Below are 20,849 nucleotides of genomic sequence, written 5' to 3'. Positions count from 1 at the left end.
AACCATCACCACTGACACAGGAAACTGTCGAGTCTGGACTTTCTGACCAAAGTCGGGATTTGGATTTTGTTATCGATATTTTACTGTTATTAAGTCAATTCTTGAAACATAAATGCAGATACTTCAAAACTAAACCCTGTCTGATAAACATGAAGAATGAGTTAAAAGTGCAAAGTAAATCTGTCGATTATGAAGATAAAACAGCTGTCAAAGTTTCTCTTTATTCACTCTGTACACATTCATTTGAGATGAGCCTGCTTCCTTTATTCTTTATCTTATCTATTTATTATGATTATTTTACATTTGTTATTTGTTTTATTCATCTGCGTCCTTTTTACTCGTCTCTGAACGAGTTGTATTTCATTTCATACACTCTGAACCTTTTCTCTGTCTCTCTTGCTCAAACAGAAACTGAATTTGTGACATGATGGTTGAAAGTGTCTTTTTATGTCTACATTTGCCTTGTTGAATAAATATATATAAAAATTAAAAATAAAAACAAGCAGGCTGCGGGTCACTGTAGATACCTGGGTTGCCAGGTCAGAGCAGAGGTCAGACGTTCAGTCAGTTCAGTAAATGTTGACATGGTCCAAGTCTCTGATATGAAATCAATCAAATGATTCATGTTGAAACTATAAATACATGTCCATGTTGATCTGAAAGTTCATTCATCCTTAAAGGCACCCTGTGGTGTTTGTGACCACTCGTAGTGCAATGGGCCGATGTTTCTACAAGTGGGCCGCATGAGGAAGTAAATACATGTGTGCTGACTGACACTTTCTGGTGGTAACACACCAACAGATGCAGCCATGTGTCAGGAAACACAGTTGTAGGTGCAACAAGCTGTGCAACAAGCTGAGATGTTGATGTTTCTGACACAGCCTCCACCCAGTCTGACTCTGAACAACAAAGATCTTCCTCAGAGCAGGAGAATGGAGTGGTCAAAGACCTGGCATTGAGAGGTTTGCTCACAGTAGATGAATTGCTGGATGCTGAGAAGGAAATCATCAGATTTTGTCAGAAGAAGAGGTTTCCTGATGAACCTTCTAGTCTACAGAATGGCATAAGTGTGAAAAAGAATAGTCACATCTTCAAGCTTTCTCCTGTGTTGGAGGATGGTATTCTGAGGGTTGGTGGACGATTAGGTAGGGCAGCTCTACCTGAAGATGCAAAACACCCTGCTATCCTGGCCAAAGAGCTTCACATCTCAGATATTCTCCTAAGGCACGTACATCAACAAGTTGGTCATGGAGGACGCAACTACATGTTGTCCAAATTGCGTCAAAGGTACTGGATTCCAGGGGTTGGCACAGCCATAAGGAGGATTTTGTGTTGTCTGCCGTAGGCTGCAAGCTGCTCCAGGGTGCCAGCTGATGGCGGATCTCCCAGTTGACAGGGTCTGCGCCCAGACAAAGCTCCATTCACCAGAGTCGGCGTGGACTACTTTGGACCCTTTGAGGTCAAGAGCCGGAGGAGCGTAGTAAAAAGATATGGAGTCATATTCACCTGTTTGGCAATGCGAGCTATCCATATCGAAGTGGCTTCTTCTCTGGATACAGATTCTTTTATCAACGCACTACGACGATTCATAACAAGGCGTGGCCAAGTCCAGGAAATACGGTCTAATGGAACAAACTTCATTGGAGGAGAACGTGAGTTGAGAGAGGCCATTAAAGGTTGGAATCAAGGCCAGATAAATGACGTTCTTCTTCAGAAAGAGATAAAGTGGATTTTCAACCCTCCAGCTGGATCCCACCATGGTGGTGCCTGGGAAAGATTGATCAGATCTGTGCGGAAGGTCTTGAATGCCATCCTTAAAGTGCAACATCTTGATGAGGAGGGACTGCACACTGTCCTCTGCGAGGTAGAAGCCATCATTAATGGTCGTCCAATCACCAAGGCCTCAACTGACCCGAATGATCTGGAAGCTTTAACACCTAATCATCTCTTGCTGTTGAAAACCTCCCCTTCCCTACCACCAGGGGAATTTCAAAGAAATGACATCTACGCTCATCGACGCTGGAAGCAAGTCCAGTATATGTCCAATTTATTCTGGAAGCGATGGACCAAGGAATATTTACCACAGTTGCAGGAACGTCAGAAGTGGACTGGTATCAAGCGCAACTTTGTGGTTGGGGACATCATGCTTATTGTGGATGAGACAGCACCGCGGAACTCATGGGTCATGGGAAGAGTCATCCAAACGTTCCCAGACAGAAGAGGATTCGTGCAACGGTTGCTGATCAAAACCAAGACCAGCACCTTGGAAAGACCCATAACTAAAATCTATCTTCTGCAGGAAGCAGAAGCCTGACCCCTCAGTTCTGAGAGGACAATTGTGCTGGGACAGTTAGACTGACTTTACTGACTGACAGTGTGACATGGTCAAGATTACTCCATGAAGCTGTAAACTGTTGGACTCGACTAGACTTGACTTGTGTTCCAGGTAGAAGAGCACATTAATGAACTATACTGATGGACTATAAACAAGGACAAGCATGGATTTCGTGCTTTCATGTTTCTTGTTTTATTTGTTATAATGTACAGTGATAATAATTAGGGGCTGGGTTGTAGGTGCAACAAGCTGAGATGTTGATGTTTAGGTTTGTGTTGGCATCAGCTGTTTGACACATTTCACCTATGTCACGGGGGGTGTGCTTAAGGAGCAGCGATTGATTGAGTGAATGAATGAGCATATATTCACCTGTTCACCGCGGCGGCTGCATGGAGAGGGGGTGAGTAGGGAGAGCATATTTTTTGTTGACCGCTTAATCCTACTGAAAACTGAGTAGTTTGAACACCTTGCCTTGCTTGTATGTTTGTTGGCGTTGGAAATAAATACGGGCAGACTCGAAAATTACGGAATGGCTTTGTCGTTTGTGTTGCGAGTCAGCAGGCAATGCTCCCTCACTTAGCCTCTCAGTGACTTCGCTTCTTTGTTTGAGGTCACTATACTATGTTTTATTGTTGATGGTCCCAGTGGGACTGAAACTGTAACTGCATCACAACCTTGTTCTGTGTTGTTGGACACATTTGAAGTGTGTTTCTGCTGTGAGGAAATCAAGTTTTTTAAATGCTCACTTTGTCTACATGGAAACAATGTTTTTCAATTCAATTCAAAGCAGAGCTGAGACAGAATTTACAGCATTAATAAAAGACATTACCACCAAAATATGTGACTCTGGTGTTTAATATTTGTGCATTGTTTGTTTGTTTTACAACATTTCCATCATATGAGAAGACTGTTACAAAACTATAAAAATACTAAATAACATCGGTGAAATCAACATGTTCTTCCTTTCATGGTCATCAGTTACAGCAACAAAACAATGCCATCATTTATTACATCATAAATTCATCTGTTAAATGTTGATTTTACATTAAAATGAATGTCAGTTAACATCTACAACATCTCTGATGTCTTATTCAGTGGCAGTACACACAGAGTACTGCATTAATCTCCACTGTTACTCAGGAATATGTGGAGATGAACTGCACCAAGGAAATATCCAATTAAAAGTGTCAATGTACGATTATGTGGTGATAAACACGCCTCGATAGATTAATCTGTTGAGGCTCTTTGTGTTGAGAAGATGTGAGTGAATAAAAGAATAAAGATCCAGGTTCCAGGTGGAGGAGGTGTCTGAGTGTGGAGCAGAAGGAGTGGAGGAGCGTCAGTGTGTCTGCAGAGACTGTGTAGAAGGACAGAGCAGCAGCAGAGCAGTCCAGATACACTGATGATACTCTGTCACATCCAGAGGAACACAGGGACGATGCTGGACTGGACATTGTGTGTGACAGTGGAGCTGATCTCAGAGCAGTTCACACTGCAGCACTGACAGTCATCTCCACTTGTTGTGATTGGTCCGTCAGTCACTGCTGGATGAAGCTCTCCTCTCCACTCCACCTCCCAGTAACACGGCCCAGTCAGAGCCTCTCCACCCACCAGCTGATGGTGCTGCTTCAACCTCTCTGGATCATCAGGACACAGCTGATCCTCTCAACACCTCCACCTTCCTCATCACTCTGACTGAGATCACGGCCTCCAGCTGATGAGAGAAGCAGAGAGACAGTAAAGTGATAAATGAGTGTTGACAGAGACTCCCTCCTGCAGACACTTTGGACATCAAGTCTGTTTACTCTGCAGGTTTCACTGAAGGACACAGTGGAAATAAACTGCTGACAGTCCCTGAACGCATCATTACTGCAGGAACAGACAGATTCTCACAGCTCACTTTAATGGTGATTTACTGCTGTTAAAAACCAGAGTCTCACTCACATTTAAATATTTCATCTACTTTGGAAACATCACATGACAAATATGTAAATATGGAGTCTGTTATAAAAATATTTGGACAAATCAAATGACACATGGGCAGATATAAATATAACGTTAAATGTCCTACACTGAACAGTCAAACATCAGCTGTGGTTTGTGGACTTCAGCAGAGGTTCTGGTCCGTATACAGACCACATGGTTACTAAATGTAATGATGGTTCTCTGAAATAAGAGCCAGTGATTTGCAGGCTTCAGTCAGACTGATCTGAGAGCTGTGACAAAGATGAACTGATCAGTTGTTCAGTGTTGAAATGAGAGAGGCTGACGGCTCTCTCTCTGTCTTTCTGTCCAATCATGAAGCCTGTCACCGTTCTCCTCTCACAGCTTCACTGAGGAAAGCAGGAAATACTGGATCTTTACTTTGATACTGTGTTTAGTACAATACTGCTGAAACCAGCATGAACTGACTCCAACCCTCTACTGACCTCAGAGTCTTCAGTCTACAGTCTGGACTCTCCTTCAGATCACACAGCAGCTTCATGTCTGAATCCTTCAGGTTGTTGTTCCTCAGCTCCAGCACTCTCAGATGGGAGGGGTTGGACTTCAGAGCTGAGGCCAGAGAAGCACAGCTGATCTCTGACAAACTGCATCTCCACAAACTGTATAAAGAATAAATGACGGAGATAAAAATCCATTTATAATCCAATCAGATTTGTTCAGGTTTTAAATGTGTAGCTCAACATTACTGTGTCCTCATCAATGAGCTTTTCTCTAAAATGAGCGGAGTGACTTTGTCATTGTGTTATTGTGGATCATCATCAGCCTTCTACAGACATCATCCACATGTCAGCACAACATTCATACAGCTGTTCATGTCAACACAGATTAATAACATGCTGCTGATCTCAGTCAGGTCTGTTATTAGAGGAGAAAAAACTGAATTCTCTTTTAAACATCTTCTTTTGAAAATATGCTTTGATCTGTGTGTGTTCTGTAGGATCAATATCAATGATCAGACATTATTTGTGAAAACACATTGACATCAACAGAAATCTAAATATTTCTACTTCAGCTTCTCAACTTTATCAATTTAAATCAAATGTTAGTTCAGTTCTTCTGTTAACAGATTAAATTATAAACATTAATTAACTTTAACAACTAACTGAACATTTTCTACAGTTTCTTGAAGAAACAGAAGTCTTTTGTGACTGAAGAAGAAATTTATTTAAGAAAATTGAAAATATGAACCAAAGGAAATCTATAACTTTATCAATGTAAGTTATGTATGATTGTAAACTCAAATATTAGTTAGCAGTAACAGAGTCAGTGAACTGACCTCAGACTCTCCAGTCTACAGTTTGGACTCTGTAGAAAATCACACAGCAGCTTCACTCCTGAATCCTGCAGCTTGTTGTTATTCAGGTTCAGATGTCTCAGATGGGAGGAGTTGGACTTCAGAGCTGAGGCCAGAGAAGCACAGCTGATCTCTGACAAACTGCAGCCACTCAATCTGAATAAAGAATAAATGATGTAAGTTTAGAAGACAATGTTCCTGCTTGAAATCATTCAGTGTTTAATAATCTGTTCAGAGCTGAAGAAGGTTCAGAATGTGGAAGTTTAGAAAATGGAAACTCCAAACACCTGAACCCAACAGGATGCAGGTTCAATACTGTCAAATACACAAAGTGACAAAACAAGTAAATGGTTACTCAAGGTGCCTAAATGTGTCCAGTTCATTACTGAGGAAGTCAGTGGTAGAGTTTATGATTTGAATTCTTGGATATTAAAAAAGCTGGTGTGCAAATTTTTATTATGGTCCCAGTAATATTTGTTGTTAGCGTGCACTGAAGTAGCAGATCACATGATATTTTAATGCAGTTTTAATCAGAAAGGTTAAATCCTGACACGTCAGAGTGAGTAAAAAGACTTCATGTAAGTCTTCAAGTCAAAAAAGTCAAACTAAGTCCACAAAAGTGATCAAAAGTCAACATGTTACATTTCAAGCACATAAAATGTCTTTCACTTAAATTCTGCTCCTCGGCTCTTTTCTAATTAGACGTACACGTAGAGCATCTTTATAATAAAGATCATGAATTGATAACATGAAGCCTTTTATGTGATAAGCAGGACGCTGCTTCTTCTGTAACAGTGAAGTTAAAAGGACCATAGACTTGTGTGATTATATGTGGGGAGGGGTTTTCTTAAGCCTGTGGTCTGTGCCTGTGTGTGTTTGCTGCACATCTCTGAGGAACAAATACAGAAAAACACAATCACAAACAGCAGCGACACTATTTCTAGTAAATTACCAGTGTTTTGTCAGATTCACTCACAGAATCCTGCCAAAATAGGACAGATGGTGAAAGGATATGGAGCCAGTTCAAGGCCAAAAGGTTTGTTCATTTGGAGAAAAATAATAAAATTTGAACTTGAAAGTTTAAGTTTTGATCTTGAATCATAAAAAAATCAAAAACATTTTCAAAATAAAAATAAGTGAAGGAAAAGGTTCATTTCAATCTAAATGATTTGGATTTAATTCTGATATTCTTTTGAATAAATTATTTATTTTCTATTTTCACTTATATCATTTCATATTTGAGGTGTTATTTTTTCATCTGGCTCCATAAAAGGATCAGTAGAAATCATAAGCTGGCCATGGAGGACCACAGCACGGGGCACTCTGTCTGGACAGCCCAGTTGGACACCTAAAACAAGCAGGTAGCACTTGGCAGCACGTCAGCCTCCTGCGTGTCCCACACAAGTGAGAGAGGAGACAATTATCAATAAAGGGGAAAGTTTCACACAAAGTTATGTGAATTTTGGAAGCAATGTTTTCTTTTGGCAGCTGTTTCACCCATTTTCAGGGGCAAAGTGAGTGGAGCAGAGCATTAGTGACACAGGGACGAGTGGCAAACGTCAGGCAGGGTTGTTTGCACATGCTCAACTCTCCCTCTGAGTTGGGTTGCCAGGTACCACAACACATACCCCCACAGAGGACCTGAGAAGACCTTTTTGATCTGTATCACTATGAAAATGGGAGATTAATAGAGATGTGACGATACACTCAGCTCACGAGGATGAGACGATACACGATATTGGGTTCATGAGATCGAGACGAGATTTTAACACCATTTTTAAAAAAACTTCTTAAAAACATTTTTTGATCAAAAGTTACAAAAAGGAAAACAATGCAGGTCCATTTTGAAATGTTTTAACTAGTAATCATCTTGTAATGAATGTGACTTCAGCTCTACTTTGTGACTGAGTATGAATTATCATATGCAGTAAAAGACACAAACAATATGTAAGAACTGTAAAAGGTTTCACCACAAACTCAACTGACTGGCTTCTCTCCTGTATGATTTCTCATGAGTCTCTTCAGACCTTATAACTGTGCATGAACTATGTGTGAGCTTCTAACTTCTAATTGAAGCTGTGTGACCTTCTAACTGAACTCCTCTCCACAAATTGAAAGTAAAAAATAAAAACAGTATAAATAACAATAATGAATAACACTAAGTTTTTCTTAGTCTTCTTGTTTTGAGTGCAAACAATAATCAAAGTAGTTCTCTCTCAATACTTAAAGTGCAAACAGAGACTGACATGATTTCCCTCCAAGCATGATACAGAGCTGAGAGCTGGCTACAACTACACTGCCCAGCCTAAGATATGGTCACGTTCTTGTTCAAGAATATGAGCATGTCTACGTTTTCTGGCAGCAGTTGAGACCTTTGGACACTAACTATGTCTCCTGCAGTTGAAAAGACACGCTCACTTGGAGCGGAGGTAGCAGGGATGGAAAGGTATGCTATCTGTGTAGAGGTTCAGGACCACTGGAATGGTGTACTTTGACTCCAATGTGTGGAGGAGTCGCCAGTTTTCCACCATGGGAAATGGCCTCATGTCAGCTGCAATGAAAACACTGATGTCTTTCGTTATTGCTGTGGCTCGAGCACTTGACTGTGGAAGTTGAGATGTAAAAGCATTTGTCAGTGTTGTCCGGCCTTTCAGTGTTTTCTTCACAGGCACGGTTGATTTCAGTAGAGAGCTGTGGTGGTTCTGTAGGTGTCTTTGCATAGTGCTCGTGTTAGCCGCGGTGTACGGCACTATTTTCTTACAGTTCTTACATATTGTTCTTGTCTTGTCTGTCAGTCTGTCGCCGTTTATTGTTTCCATCAGGTACCAAAATGCTGCCACACAAACGATTTAAAAGTGGCGGGGGCATCTTCTATGTTAATTTCAAGTTCGACGTCAGACACGTTTTAATAACATGAGATCTCGTGCCACAAGATCTCGTCACACCCCAAGATATTAACAGGAGAAATTACCAAACGGGAGCACAGCAGGTGAAAGGCTTAAAAATAGGGAAAGACTCCTGTCTCACTTCCTGGTAGACAGGACGTAGACACCTGAATACAACAAGATGGAAGTTAAAATACAACTATTAGTTATGTAAAGATATAGTGGAGTCATGGTGTCCTGAACACAGAATGACGTCACACTCTCAGTGTGTGTGTTGTGATCTGAGCTGTGTGCATGTTAGTGCATGTATTCTGTAGAATCAATATCAATGATCAGACATTATTTGTGAAAACACATTGACATCAACAGAAATCAAAATATTTCTACTTCAGCTTCTCAACTTTACCAATTTAAATCAAATGTTAGTTCAGTTCTTCTGTTAACAGATTAAATTATAAACATTAATTAACTTTAACAACTAACTGAACATTTTCTACAGTTTCTTGAAGAAACAGAAGTCTTTTGTGACTGAAGAAGAAATTTAGTTCAAGAAAATTGAAAATATGCAACCGAAGGAAATCTATAACTTTATCAATGTAAGTTATGTATGAATGTAAACTCAAATATTAGTTAGCAGTAACAGAGTCAGTGAACTGACCTCAGAGTCTCCAGTCTCCAGTTTGGACTCTGTAGAAAATCACACAGCAGCTTCACTCCTGAATCCTGCAGCTTGTTGTAACTCAGGTTCAGCTCTCTCAGATGGGAGGGGTTGGACTTCAGAGCTGAGGCCAGAGAAGCACAGCTGATCTCTGACAAACTGCAGTCCATCAATCTGAATAAAGAATAAATGATGTAAGTTTAGAAGACAATGTTCCTGCTTGAAATAATTCAGTGTTTAATAATCTGTTCAGAGCTGAAGAAGGTTCAGAATGCAGAAGTTTAGAAAATGGAAACTCCAAACACCTGAACCCAACAGGATGCAGGTTCAATACTGTCAAATACACAAAGTGACAAAACAAGTATATGGTTACTCAAGGTGCCTAAATGTGTCCAGTTCATTACTGAGGAAGTCAGTGGTAGAGTTTATGATTTGAATTCTTGGATATTAAAAAAGCTGGTGTGCAAATTGTTATTATGATCCCAGTAATATTTGTTGTTAGCGTGCACTGAAGTAGCAGATCACATGATATTTTAATGCAGTTTTAATCAAAAAGGTTATATCCTGACACGTCAGAGTGAGTAAAAAGACTTCATGTAAGTCTTCAAGTCAAAAAAGTCAAACTAAGTCCACAAAAGTGATCAAAAGTCAACATGTAACATTTCAAGCACATAAAATGTCTTTCACTTAAATTCTGCTCCTCGGCTCTTTTCTAATTAGACGTACACGTAGAGCATCTTTATAATAAAGATCATGAATTGATAACATGAGGCCTTTTATGTGATAAACAGGACGCTGCTTCTTCTGTAACAATGAAGTTAAAAGGACCATAGACTTGTGTGATTATATGTGGGGAGGGGTTTTCTTAAGCCTGTGGTCTGTGCCTGTGTGTGTTTGCTGCACATCTCTGAGGAACAAATACAGAAACACACAATCACAAACAGCAATGACACTATTTCTAGTAAATTACCAGTGTTTTGTCAGATTCACTCACAGAATCCTGCCAAAATAGGACAGATGGTGAAAGGATATGGAGCCAGATCAAGGCCAAAAGGTTTGTTCATTTGGAAAAAATTATGTGTTGAAAAAATAACATTTGAACTTGAAAGTTCAAGTTTTGATCTTGAATCATAAAAAAAATCAAAAACATTTTCAAAATAAAAATAAGTGAAGGAAAAAGGTTCATTTCAATTTAAATATGATTTGGATTTAATTCTGATATTCTTTTTACGAAATTATTTATTTTCAATTTTCACTTCTATCATTTCATATTTGAGGTGTTATTTTTTCATCTGGCTCCATGAAAGGATCAGTAGAAATCATAAGCTGGCCATGGAGGACCACAGCACAGGGCGCTCTGTCTGGACAGCCCAGTTGGACACCTAAAACAAGCAGGTAGCACTTGGCAGCACGTCAGCCTCCTGTGTGTCCCATACAAGTGACAGAGGAGACAATTATCAATAAAGGGGAAAGTTTCACACAAAGTTATGTGTCCAATCAGTGGTCCAGCTGATCTACAGTAGATGGATAAATACCACCACAGGTAAGAGGAAAACATATATTTTATACCATGGTCTGGGTGAAAACTGGATCCTGATTGGCTGCAGGCTGTCCATAAACTTTTGATATACCAACACCTCTGGAAGTACTCGAGTAGTTAGTAAGTGAAACTGTCCGTTCTAAATTAATGATCCTGTTTCTAAAATGAGTGGGACTGGCATCAGCTGGATGCTAACACTTACAAGTTAGAAATAAACTGAATGAAAAAAATAAATAAATAAAAACACTGAATAGAGTCCTTCAGTGCAGCCTCCTCTGAACACCACAGGATGGAGCCACTTGGATACACAGAAAATGTCTCAAAGAACTGACATTTCTTCAGATTTATGCTGCTGCTAATCTTCAGAGCTAATTAACTAAACTGTTTAAAGGGGAACTACCGTTTTTTACAACCTGGACCTTATTTCTAGCATGAAATACAATCATTTACTCACCCAGATAACTTTGGTGTCATTTGGAGTCGTTCGGACGAAATTAGATCCAGTGGAGCGCCGCATATATCCATATAATGCGAGTGATTGGGGCACCGAAGCGCAGCCTCTATATAACGCATTATCTGCCATGAAACTAGTTCATTTCACCAATATTTTGTTATGATACGCTAGGGCTATTCCCCTCTGAGTCCGGGGTCACCTGTTATCAACATCCGGGATCTGTAGGTTGACCTACTAACCTCTGACCTGGATGATGTCATCTCTGAGCACCGCGCGCACCCGTGACAGCCGGCTTGTTTGCCTGTAGTTTGCTGCTGCTAGTTTTTTGCAACATGGCTGAATATTTTTCTGATTCTGAGGTGGTGGACGATGACTTTGTTTATGATGGACGTCCTTACCGTTTTGAGCCAGAGTACACGGATGAGGAGCTCGTTGAAAGGAGGATGCGGAGGCAGAGAGAGGAACAGCTGGCAGAAGAACAACAAACGGCTGCGGCTAGGCTAAACGGCTAGGTCAGCCTACAGACCCCGGATGTTGATAACAGGCAACTCAGAGGGGAATAGCACTAGCGTATCATAACAAAATATTGGTGAAATGAACTAGTTTCATGGCAGATAATGCATTATATAGAGGCTGCGCTTCGGTGCCCCAATCACTCGCATTATTATTATTCATAATATATGAATACGCGGCGCTCCACTGGATCTAATTTCGTCTGAACGACTCCAAATGACACCAAAGTTATCTGGGTGAGTAAATGATCGTATTTTTGCTAGAAATAAGGTCCAGGTTGTAAAAAACGGTAGTTCCCCTTTAAGTCTCAGTGAAGGGCTTGAATTGAATATACGGAAAAACAAGACAATGAACCGACCTCAGACTCTCTAGAGCACAGTTTTGACTCTCCAGTCCAACAGACAGGAGCTTCACTCCTGAATCCTTCAGGCTGTTTAAACTCAGGTTCAGCTGTCTCAGATGGGAGGGGTTGGACTTCAGAGCTGAGGCCACAACTTCACAGTGAGTCTCTGAGAGTCCACAGTCAGAAAATCTGTCATGACACAGATATTACAAAAATGTTATTATGAAAGAGGACACTTTATATTTACTTCATGCATTTGATGTCAAAACAGATTGAAACATTCAGTTCTGATTGACATTTGCTATTTACATCAGTGGTTCAGCAAACCTTCATCTTATCGGTGTTTGACATGAAACAGTTATTCTCATCACTCTCTAAAACCTGCAGACTTTAAATCTTTGTTTTATTTTAATCTTGCAGATGAAGGAAGAGAAAATGTAGTTACATTTGGGTTTCCATAATGTCCACAGTCTGTCAGTGTGATCTGATCCTGTGTCTTTTGCCAAAAAAGTACAGGACAGGACAGTAAACAGACAAGATGACTTTAGTTTATTATAATACAATAATTTACGCTCCCAGGTCAACACCGACATCCAGGTGACAGGTGAAATTATATAGGTTAATTAAGTCACCAAAATAGGTCAAAATAAACAAAAAACTAATCTCACACAAATACATGGCTCCTACATTCCGGCCCCTAATTATTATGAAAGTATAATTAATAATTTAATAATTAATTAATTAATAAATATAGGAGACATTCCAAAACATCCAAAAGTAAATTACACTCTAAATTAGTGTATGATTAAAGTTCATTTTCTTCTTTCGGGCCTTAAGTGGTCAGTCAGTCTGATTAAACTCCATTCTTTGTTAAGTCCAGTAAAAAAGGTCCAAGTCCACGTCAAATTATTAAACCATCTTAGAAATCTACATTTACATGATTATTTTTTGCCGGCTAATACAGATGTGATTCAGAACAGTTGACTTCTATAAAGACTTGTATGATTTACACTTTTATGGTGTTGCCATTGGTGATTTTGATTTATACACCTACTGTCTTTTCAGATGCTATTGTACATTGCAGTCCTGACCATTCACAATTCTTTAATCTAGCTGTTGGTTCAGTTTTGGTGTTTTCCTTTCCAGCTGTATGTCTCTTCTGTGTAACTACACTGAGAGCAATGATAAACTGGAGTCAGATTCCTTGTATGTCAACACATATTTGGCCAAATTCTGATTCTACAGAACAAAAATACATAAAGATTAAAACTAAATAAGAGTCAATTCAGAAAAAAATCTCATGTCATGTATAAAAGGTAAAGTAGAAGCTTTAATTTGAGCTGGAACTTTTTGGTCCATTTGCTCACTGTGAAATGTCTCTAAACCGACATAATGAGAACAATAACTGCATGAAAGAAATTCTCAAGGACTTTAGAAACATCACATGAAAAATGATACAGATCTTATTTTAAACTCTTCAGTATAGTGGTTAAAAAACCTCTTTCATTAGTTTCACCAGGGTTTCTTCTATCAGCCAAAGAAAGATTCATAGAAGAAAAACTGTCACATTTAATTAGAAATAAATGGAATAACTGAGTTCAACAACCTGACGGTTATAAACACATCCAACTGAAACATCTACATTGTTGCACTCATGGTAAGTGAAACACTTTTTAAAAATAATCACAATTGTATTTAAAAATGTAAGCGCTATTTCAAAATAAATTATGTTATAGTTTGTATATCTGAAGAATTAAACTGATAATCTACACTGATTTATAATGTTGATAATCACATCTGGACTCACACAGCCTTCCTGCAGTTCCTCACAGCTGGAATCAGTCTCAGTCGTCCCTCCTTTGATGTGTTGTACTTCTGCAGGTCCAACTCATCCAGAACCTCCTCTGACATCTGCAGCATGTAGGCCAGAGCTGAGCAGTGGATCACAGAGAGTTCCTTCTCTGATCTGTTCTTTGACTTCAGGAACTCTTGGATCTCCTGATGAACTGAGTGGTCGTTCATCTCCATCAGACAGTGGAAGATGTTGATGCTTCTGTCAGGAGAGACATCATCTCTGTTCATCTCCTTCAGGTTGTTGATGGCTCTCTGGATGATTTCTGGACTGTTGTCTGTCTGACCCAGCAGACCTCCTAAGAGTCTCTGGTTGGACTTCAGAGAGAGGCCATGAAGGAAGCGGACAAACAGGTCCAGGTGGCCATTTTTACTTTCAAGGGATTTCTTCATGACTCTCCTCAGGAAGTCATCCAGGGACGGGTAACGGGCTTCATGGCCCGAAAAAAACTTAGAAATCTTCTCAAAAACAGACTTTGGCTTTAAATCTTTTAGAAAAGCCTCCAGGACCTCTGTGTTCCTGTTGGTGTAACAGTGGAACATGTAGACTGCAGCCAGAAACTCCTGAACGCTCAGATGAACAAAGCAGTAGACTGTTTTCTGGAAGATCACACTCTCTCTTCTGAAGATCTCTGTACAAACTCCTGAGTACACCGAGGCCTCTGTGACATTAAGACCACACCGCTCCAGGTCTTCTTGGTAGAACATGATGTTTCCTGTCTCCAGATGTTCAAACGCCAGCCTCCCCAGCTTCAGAAGAACTTCCCTGTCAGCCTCCGTCAGCTCCTGTGGACTCGTCTCACATCCCTCATCGTACTTCTGCTTCTTCCTCTTTGTCTGAACCAGCAGGAAGTGTGAGAACATGTCAGTCAGGGTCTTGGGCAGCTCTCCTCTCTGGTCTGTAGTCAACATGTGGTCCAGAACTGTAGCAGTGATCCAGCAGAAGACTGGGATCAGACACATGATGTGGAGGCTCCTGGAGGTCTTGATGTGTGAGATGACTCTGCTGGACAGATCTTCATCACTGAACCTCCTCCTGAAGTACTCCTCCTTCTGGGCGTCAGTGAAGCCTCGTACTTCTGTTACCCTGTCGACACATGAAGGAGGGATCCAATTGGCTGCTGCAGGTCGGGAAGTTATCCAGACGAGAGCCGAGGGAAGCAGCTTCCCCTCGATGAGGTTTGTCAGCAGCGCGCTGACTGATGACTCCTGTGTGACATCAGACACGACCTCATGGTTCTTGAAATCCAGTGAAAGTCTGCTTTCATCCAGGCCGTCAAAGATGAACAGAAGTTTACAGACAGCGAGCTTCTCTGCTGTCACCTTCTGTAATGTTGGATGGAAAACATGGAGCAGCCTGAGAAGACTGTACTGCTCATCTCTGATCAGGTTCAGCTCCCTGAACGACAGCAGAACCAGCAGACTGACATCTTGGTTTTCGGAGCCCTCTGCCCAGTCCAGAGTGAACTTCTGCACTGAGAAGGTTTTTCCAACTCCAGCGACGCCGTTGGTCAGAACCACTCTGATGCGTCTCTGTTGGTCAGTTGAGGCTTTAAAGATGTCGCTGCACCTGATTGGAGTGTCATGGAGGGTCTCCATCTTGGAAGCTGTCTCTAGCTGTCTCACCTCATGTTGGGTATTAACCTCTTCACTCTGTCCCTCTGTGATGTAGAGCTCAGTGTAGATCCTGTTGAGGAGGGTTCTACTTCCTGTTTCATCACTTCCTGTTTCATCACTTCCTTCAGTCACACGTTCACATCTCCTCCTCAGACTGATCTTATGTTCATCTAAAGCCTCCTGCAGAACACTATCTGCTGAAAGAGAAGAAAATATTCTGGGATTAAATTGAGAGCAAGAATCTTGATTAAATCAAAAGGTTCCTGTTTTCAGACATGAAGACATCAGCAGACAGATGTACAGTCTTACTTTGTACAGTGTTGGTCTGACTGACTAACACTGGACAGCAGGACAGCTGCTCCTCCACAGAAACACTTCCCTCTGTCTTTCTGAAGAGATAAAGGAAAATCAACCTGATTAGAAACCATAGTTTTATTTATGTTTAGCTTTGACTAAATCAAACTAGGAGATACTCTCCTCTTGATAAGACAACAATCTCAGTCACAGCAGGTCGAGCCTCACAACGCAGTGACTGATGTTTCAAACTGTAAATGCTTTTATTGATAAAGATGTTTAACCTCATTAGTCACAACAGATCTATGTTGAGGATGACAGAAGCTGAAACCTGTTTTCTGTAGGATGGCTTTGGGTTTTGTAAACAGCAGGGTGACTGACTTTGGCTGCGTCTGATATTTCCTGACCACCCTGCTGTTTAGTTCACTGACATAGTGGGCAGTGATTTTTAGGATGTCTCAAACCTTTGTAGAAAACCAGTAACACGTGAACTTCATACTGTCTGAGGAAATATTAAAGCATGCATTCTTTGATTCCCAAATTTATTTTGTATAACAAGTGCTTTGCTTGTTAGCTCGATGCTAAGACATAATGGATAATTATATTAATTACTTATCTTAGTATCAAAAGGTACCGTTGGGTACTGGTATCGGTTCAGATGTGAACAGTATCCTACTCTTGTCAGACTTGCAGAAGCAAACAAATACATTTCCTCTGGCAGCCTGACATCATTTTTCAGACTTTATCTTTGTGCTTGTCCTCATCCGGACGTTCCAGTGGTGATTCTCGGCTTTTCAACAGATCATTTGATCCTTTGACAGTAAAGATGTTGGGATACTTGGGATACTTTCTGGCTCGTTGTCAAACTCAGGAATTTATTTCTTCCATCGCAAAAAAACACACTGTGAGAGTCATCATCAACTTTCAGGACTGACTGACTAACAAACACTATGAATGGACTTGAGCAACTCACTATCCAACGTTAACACTACAGACAACCCATAATGCAACACTCTGTAGGAGCCACTGTCACACCAGTTCATTCAAGAACAATCTGATGCTGCTGATATGTAATTGTATAAAGTATAAAACACAAACCACTTTTTCTAATGTAATGTCCAGTAAAACAAATTATTCACTACAACCATTTAATGGTAATGATAAAACTATATAATATATATATTTATACACATCTCTTACTGTGTGTCTGAGGGTCCAGGTTCATTACTGAAGTCTGGAGGTAAACTTCTCGACCAGTCACTCTTCATAGACAGACAGCTGGAGACTGAAGACTCTTCTCTCCGTCTGTGGTACTGACTTCTGGAAACACCAACATGTTTGTATTTATTTCATGTGAATCACTGTTAATTATCAATACACATCTAAATACACAAACTGGTGATACTGAAAGTTTGGTGGTTAAAAAGTAACTGGCAGTCTTCTTACTGTGTGTCTGAGGGTCCAGGTTCATTACTGAAGTCTGGAGGTAAACTTCTGGACCAGTCACTCTTCATAGACAGACAGCTGGAGACTGGAGACTCTTCTCTCCGTCTGTGGTACTGACTTCTGGAAACACCAACATGTTTGTATTTATTTCATGTCAATACACAAATTGCTGTTACTGACAGTTTGGTGATTAAAAACATGGCAGTCTTCTTACTGTGTGTCTGAGGGTCCAGGTTCATTACTGAAGTTCAGAGATGGTTCTTTGGACCGGTCACTCTTCATAGACAGACAGCTGGAGACTGGAGCCTCTGCTCCGTCCTCCTCTTCCTCCACACAATCACTCATCTTCTGCACTTCAGAAAGCACTGAGGTAAATATGTAGCACATGGAAGGAGAACAACATGAAGACAAGGAGGACAAACAGGTGAAACAAGATGCAGAGGAGGAGGCTGTAAAATGGAGATGGTGAAGCCTGCAGACTCATCACCCAATGTGATGCTAAACAAAAGTGACATTTACAAAGATCGGCCTTGTCTCTGTCTAATTAAAGGGACGTCCCTCAGTATGATGTCCTGCTCTGTCCACTCAAAGCAGAGACTCAACTAACTGCCTGCACACTTTCTCTGTCAGTTGTTGGTTGCTTCCTCCATTTTTCATGTACCTGGATCACCTGCTCAGGTTTGTGCTGAGATCAACTTATGAGCTTCTCTGTTATTCTTTGCTCAATAAAATGTAACTTCACTGAATAGTCCTGCAATAGATGACATGTTTTCATAAGCTTCTAAAATACATACATGTTTTGTGATACCTCATTTAAATTGGTGTTTATCAAATACAATGATTGATTATTTTGAAATCTTTTGCTTGAAATTAGCAAAACTAACAAAAAAAAGCTTTGCAATATGGTTTCAACCTCAAACAATAGAGGCTCATAGTCCTTAGTGTTAAATATTAACACATTATATTAATATTTAACAGCAACCCTGATCCATTTGACGAATTCATTTTATCTACACTGATACAACACAATATCTTGAATGCGTGTGCAGTTTGATCCAAGTCTATAAAAACAGACCTTTGACCGTTAGATGTTTATTAAAGGCTGAACCTGCTGATAATGATTCACCGTGTAACTATTAAATCATTTTGTCAGCTGTACCTGAAGTGGTGGACAAAATATTGAATATAAAATTCAATCCAGTAAAACAAAACCACTGTCGTCTTCTGGACTTCAGTCAGTCTGAGAGGTGACCAGTAACACTGACAGTGAGCTCACAACATGAGAATCAAACGAGTCTGTTCAAGAGTCTCAACCAAGACTGAGGAGAGGAAAGTATCACATATACACCACATACAGTCAAAAGTACTGATCCAGATCAGAGACTTTGACCACAGAACAATATTTATGTAGAAATAAAACTCACCCTGTCTCTGACTTCTTTTCCTGCTGCTGCTGCTCCGTCGACTCAAAATGAAGTCTGACTGACTGAACACATTCACTTTTATTGTTTTATTGTCCCTGTCCTGTTTTCACATACTGAACCTGAACCACCTGGTCAGTGTTGCTCCTCCTCTTGTCATTTACTGGAGATCACATGTGAACTTTAATCAAAGTTTCTCCGTGACTGTCTCCCTCATAAGTAAGATACATAAACCAAACACAGCAAACTGAGTTCAGATCAGTGTCAGACAAACTTCCCCTGGTCAGCTGAGTTCACCTCCCTTGAACAATGTTTGTGGTTGTGGATCAGCTGAATAAGTGTTTGGTACCGTTCAGCTCTTCAACGTGAGCTTTGTCCTGGAGCAGCTTCTTCACAGACATGTTGCTGCTGCAGTCGTCTTTGTGACACCAGAACAACTTTGTCACTTTCCTGATCGACTCTTTCCATAAAAACACACATCATCACAAACTCATGTGGAAGATGGAAGCTACGTTTCAGGACATCTCTTCACGTTTCACTCAGATAACTAAACTAAATAAACTCAGAGTTATTTTCTGGACTAAACAGAACAATTCACCCGTCCAGCTTCTGGGTTCAAGTTTCTCTCTGACAGAACCGAGACGAGCTTCATCACCTTGTTAACTCTGTTAAAACACTTCATTCAAACTGGACACACATGAAATCAAACTCACCAAGTCTCGCTTTGTCTTTGCACAACCACGTCTGCTTTGGTGAAAATCAATCATCAGCTCACAGAGTAAAAATGTGGAAATATTCAGGCTCCGCGCCGTTTTCGTTTCGCCGCCACTGATGCCCGACTCGTCCTCTCTCCTCTGCCGCTTCACGTCTCTCCTGTCCCCGCCTGTCGTCTCTTCTCGTCCCCGGAGTCACAGTCCTGATCGGATCCACACCGTCCCCCCTGTCTTCACACTGACCTCTGTCGGCCTCAGAGCTTGTGTCTGGTCCCGGTCCGGTGTTCACTGGGAGGTGGTTGAGCCCGGTTGAACTGAGCCCCGTTGCCCGCAGCGACTCCCCTCGTGCCCCGCGGTCCAGGCAGTAACGGCCCGCTGAGCTAATGAGCTAACGGCAGCGAGCTAAAGCCAAGAACAGCTGCTACAGCCGCTGCTGCTCACTCCGCTGCTGCTGTCTGACTATATTTGTTGAGCCGTCTTACAATTCTGCTCATATTTTACAAAAATCACACGTTTATCTGCGCAGCGACCAGAGTTTGTTGGTTAATGCTACAACGGTTATTTCAGCCGCTCGGCCGCCATCTTGGCCGCAGCCGCCGGTTCAGTCCCGTCTCATCCAGCCAGCGAGCGAGTCACGAATACAGTCCTGAATTAGTTTTCCTCCGAGTCACACTGAGCTCAGCTTTAATAGAATAAAACAGCAGCGGACTCACAGCAGCCTCGTTTCTTTCTGTCAGCACGAAGCTTCAAATGTTGAACTTTCTCTCATCTTTTCTTCTGTCAGTCCAGAGGCAGCAGGGGAGAGGAGCTGCGCATGCGCGTCACCTGCACCTGCAGGAACAGGAAGTATTACTAAATAAAATGAAAACAGTCTTTCTGTCGACTCAATATTTCTTTTGATCATTTGTATTTTATTATAATACAGTCTGTGTTATTTTCAGTGTGTGCTGATTGTTTGAGGAAAGGATTTATGTGTTAAAAGGCCTCATAACTGAGGCGATGAAGGCAGCAGCCACTGTGGTAACAAGCAGCAGTTTGAAGGATTGTTACTGTGAACCAGCAAAGTCCAACAAAGCCTCCACCACATTTCTGAACCCTGGTTTCGGTCCGGTGCCTCTTTACCCACCGACAGATTCTCTGAGAAATTATAAAAGAGGACGACATCGATTTTGTTTTTTGTCTCACTTGATGTTCTTCATGGTGTTGGTGACACACATCAGTCATTTGAAGTAAATACATGTGTGCTGACCGACACTTTCTGGTGGTAACACACCAACAGATGCAGCCACGTGTCAGGAAACACAGTGAAGAAGACGACTGGCAGCGAGCAAACATGGATATTGTTGTGGAGACAGAATGAAGACTGAGGAACCAGAGAAAACATCAACATGTTTTGTATTTAAGAAACAAACAGGAGAGAGAAATATTATTTTAAGATGCCACAAATGTCCACCAGACTAATTCCTGCTGAGTGTTCTGGT

The 20,849-nt window shown here is 41.0% G+C and overlaps 1 protein-coding gene across 1 annotated transcript; it reads right to left on the bottom strand.

The window, feature by feature from the left end:
* Positions 1-4,036: 4,036 nt before the first annotated feature.
* Positions 4,037-17,302, bottom strand: LOC141014364 (protein NLRC3-like). Its single transcript, XM_073488103.1, has 9 exons — positions 17,235-17,302; positions 16,989-17,108; positions 15,804-15,883; positions 13,834-15,691; positions 12,042-12,215; positions 9,177-9,350; positions 8,661-8,685; positions 4,765-4,880; positions 4,037-4,049 (listed from the first exon to the last, which is right to left on the bottom strand). Exons 1-9 carry the CDS (start codon positions 17,300-17,302, stop codon positions 4,037-4,039), a joined length of 2,628 nt encoding a protein of 875 aa, XP_073344204.1.
* Between the last annotated feature and the right edge of the window lie 3,547 nt (positions 17,303-20,849).

Source organism: Pagrus major, chromosome 19 (assembly GCF_040436345.1).
Source record: "Pagrus major chromosome 19, Pma_NU_1.0".
Taxonomy (NCBI): domain Eukaryota; kingdom Metazoa; phylum Chordata; class Actinopteri; order Spariformes; family Sparidae; genus Pagrus; species Pagrus major.
The sequence above is the reverse complement of the archived record's forward strand: the minus strand, read 5'-3'. Positions and strand labels throughout refer to the sequence as shown.